This window comes from Callithrix jacchus, chromosome 10 (assembly GCF_049354715.1).
Source record: "Callithrix jacchus isolate 240 chromosome 10, calJac240_pri, whole genome shotgun sequence".
Lineage (NCBI taxonomy): Eukaryota > Metazoa > Chordata > Mammalia > Primates > Cebidae > Callithrix > Callithrix jacchus.
Window position 1 is genome coordinate 70,854,212 of NC_133511.1, and position 2,447 is coordinate 70,856,658.

The 2,447-nt window shown below is 41.3% G+C and overlaps 1 protein-coding gene across 1 annotated transcript; it reads right to left on the reverse strand.

Moving 5' to 3' along the window:
- Window positions 1-313: 313 nt before the first annotated feature.
- Window positions 314-1,877, reverse strand: HBE1 (hemoglobin subunit epsilon 1). The gene is made up of 3 exons (XM_017977850.5): window positions 1,731-1,877; window positions 1,380-1,602; window positions 314-566 (listed from the first exon to the last, which is right to left on the reverse strand). The coding sequence occupies exons 1-3, from the start codon at window positions 1,820-1,822 to the stop codon at window positions 438-440; spliced, it is 444 nt and encodes a 147-aa protein (XP_017833339.1). The 5' UTR covers window positions 1,823-1,877; the 3' UTR covers window positions 314-437.
- Between the last annotated feature and the right edge of the window lie 570 nt (window positions 1,878-2,447).

The following is a 2,447-nucleotide window of genomic DNA, read 5'->3' on the forward strand; positions in this document are numbered from 1 at the left end:
AATGAAAAGTGACATGTACCACAAATCCGCTTTCTTGGGTACCACTAACACCTCCTTCTTTACCCTGTGCAGTAAAAACTGCCTAAGAGTCTCTGCCCACTTTAACCATTTTCCCACCCCTATAAAGGTTTTTCCTATCATGTCATCCTCCTTGGAATCCTGGAATTCTCCCATAACATCCACATTAATTTTACAAGCCCTCATACATTTCTAAAGGAAGTTCTTGATTCTTCCTATATTTCTCCCCATTCCTCAGCCCATGAACACTTTTCCTCTAACACAAGAGTATAAGATGGAAAAGATAAAGTCACAATTTTTGATTACTGAAGCAAATGTACTTTATTAAACAGAAGCCTTCCTCTCAAGGCTAAGCCCAGTATTCATGTGCAGAAGGAGGGTGTCAGGGTCACAGGAACACTGGCAAACTGGAAGATAACTCAGTGGTACTTGTGGCCCAGGGCAATGGCCACAGCAGACACCAGCTTCTGCCAGGCAGCCTGCACTTCAGGAGTGAACTCCTTGCCAAAGTGAGTAGCCAGAATAATCACCAACACGTTACCCAGAAGCTGTTAGGCAAAAGACAAAATAACACATAAGCATGTTGAATAGAAGTTTCCAAAACCAATTTGCTGAAAAAAAGGCTTTATACCTACATTCCTTGGCAACCCTGACCTCAAACTGTCCCAAGGTTTGTGCCTACCCAAAACATTCAGATGAGCTTGGGTTCAATTTTGTTTTTATGAGCCCTACATTCAACATTCTACCTACCTATACCCTTACCCTCTCTCCCCATTTCACCAGCATTTTCTTTAACCAGTTATCTAATTTCCGTAAACTTAGAATGTTAGTGCTGCAAGAGTTCTCAGTGGGAATTTAAAATCTGCAGCAAATACAGAAACAAACCTTCGCTTGGTCACAATACTGATGGGAAATTTAATGTATTTTAGAAAATTTGTCTTATTTTTCTTTGAGAAAATAGTTTAATTTTTTTCTTCAAACATCTCTTCCTAAACCTCAGTTATCATGACCCACTTAAATAAGGCATTTCTATTTCCTTGAAACAGGCTTTCATCTACCAAAAGTTTCATTCGCCTTGCACAAGTCTACAATTTTATAATATGATTCTCCAGGATAAACACATCAAGTTCTGGCAAGATTTCCTGAAAAGTTAAGCCAATTCAGGCTGCTAGTAGCCCTTTACTGTCACTAGCTCTGAATCAAGTTAGCCTTGGTTATGCCCACTAGAAGTCTGCTGTTCTAAAATCAAGCTAGACCCATGATTTCTGAGATCTTTGTTGATGTTTCCAGTAAGAGTCTCAGTCTCAATTAATGTCAATATGTAAAGCGAAGAAAATCACATCACCTGTGCCTGAACTCACCCTGAAGTTCTCAGGATCCACATGCAGCTTGTCACAGTGCAGCTCACTTAGCTTAGCAAAGGTGGTCTTGAGGTTGTCCATGTTTTTAATAGCATCTCCAAAGGAAGTCAGCACCTTCTTGCCATGGGCCTTGACCTTGGGGTTGCCCAGGATGGCAGAGGGAGAGGACAGGTTTCCAAAGTTGTCGAAAAATCTCTGGGTCCAGGGGTATACAACGAGGAGTCTGTGAAATGACACCATACCATATCAGATACAAAATTAGAGATGCTAACAAATCTTGAGGACTTTCCCAATCAACTTGCAAAGGTAATATTCACCCTTCATTCCCATGCATTGAAAACCAATGCTTACCTGCCCAAGGCTTCACCTCCAGCCTCTTCCACATTCATCTTGCCCCACAGGCTAGTGATGGCAGCCTTCTCCTCAGCAGTAAAATGCACCATGATGTCAGGTCTGAGAGCTTGCTGGTGATTGTAGCTGTGTCGGAAGCAGATATGTGCGGCTGCTTCTCTGTGTGGCCTTTTATTCTTTACTGCTGAAGTTCTGCCCCCTATTCTCCATGGTACTTAAAAGTCATTGGTCAAGGTTGAACTGCGTCCCTCAGGGGTGGAGTCAGGTCCGGAAAGGGTCAGCTGTGGTGGATGGACACTAAGTCTGAGATAACGTGTGCCAGATCCTGAGACCCTTTTTTGTTGGTTCCTCATCTATCTGCTACACAAATTTTTCCATTTGTCCCCTTTTTAACACTTTTCATCATCTTCAAAAATGATACCCATCTCTCCCATTCTTCTTTTCCAAGAAAGCCACATCAAAAGGAGCAAAGCTAAAAATAGAAAAAAAAGTTTCAGTCAAAGTATGTTTAATATTTGTATTAAAGAATGGTGACTGTGACAAGAATGGGCCAAGAAAAAAAAATAAAGCCGTTAGAATCTCAGCCAGTTCTAACTCTCTTAAGGAGTGCATTGTAAACAAAACTTCTGTACCTTAAGTTTTTGAGGGAGACAAAAACCATACATAGTTTCTTCTCTAAACCGAACAGAATAGCAGGTGTCCACAGTGGGACTAAAG

Excerpts from the sequence above, each read along its gene's own strand:
- HBE1 (XM_017977850.5), bottom strand. The coding sequence starts at position 1,822 with ATGGTGCATTTTACTGCTGAGGAGAAGGCTGCCATCACTAGCCTGTGG. Across the intron at positions 1,603-1,730 it reads GGAGGTGAAGCCTTGGGCAG|ACTCCTCGTTGTATACCCCT; the intron begins GTAAGCATTGGT and ends GTCATTTCACAG. Across the intron at positions 567-1,379 it reads TGGATCCTGAGAACTTCAGG|CTTCTGGGTAACGTGTTGGT; the intron begins GTGAGTTCAGGC and ends TTTGCCTAACAG.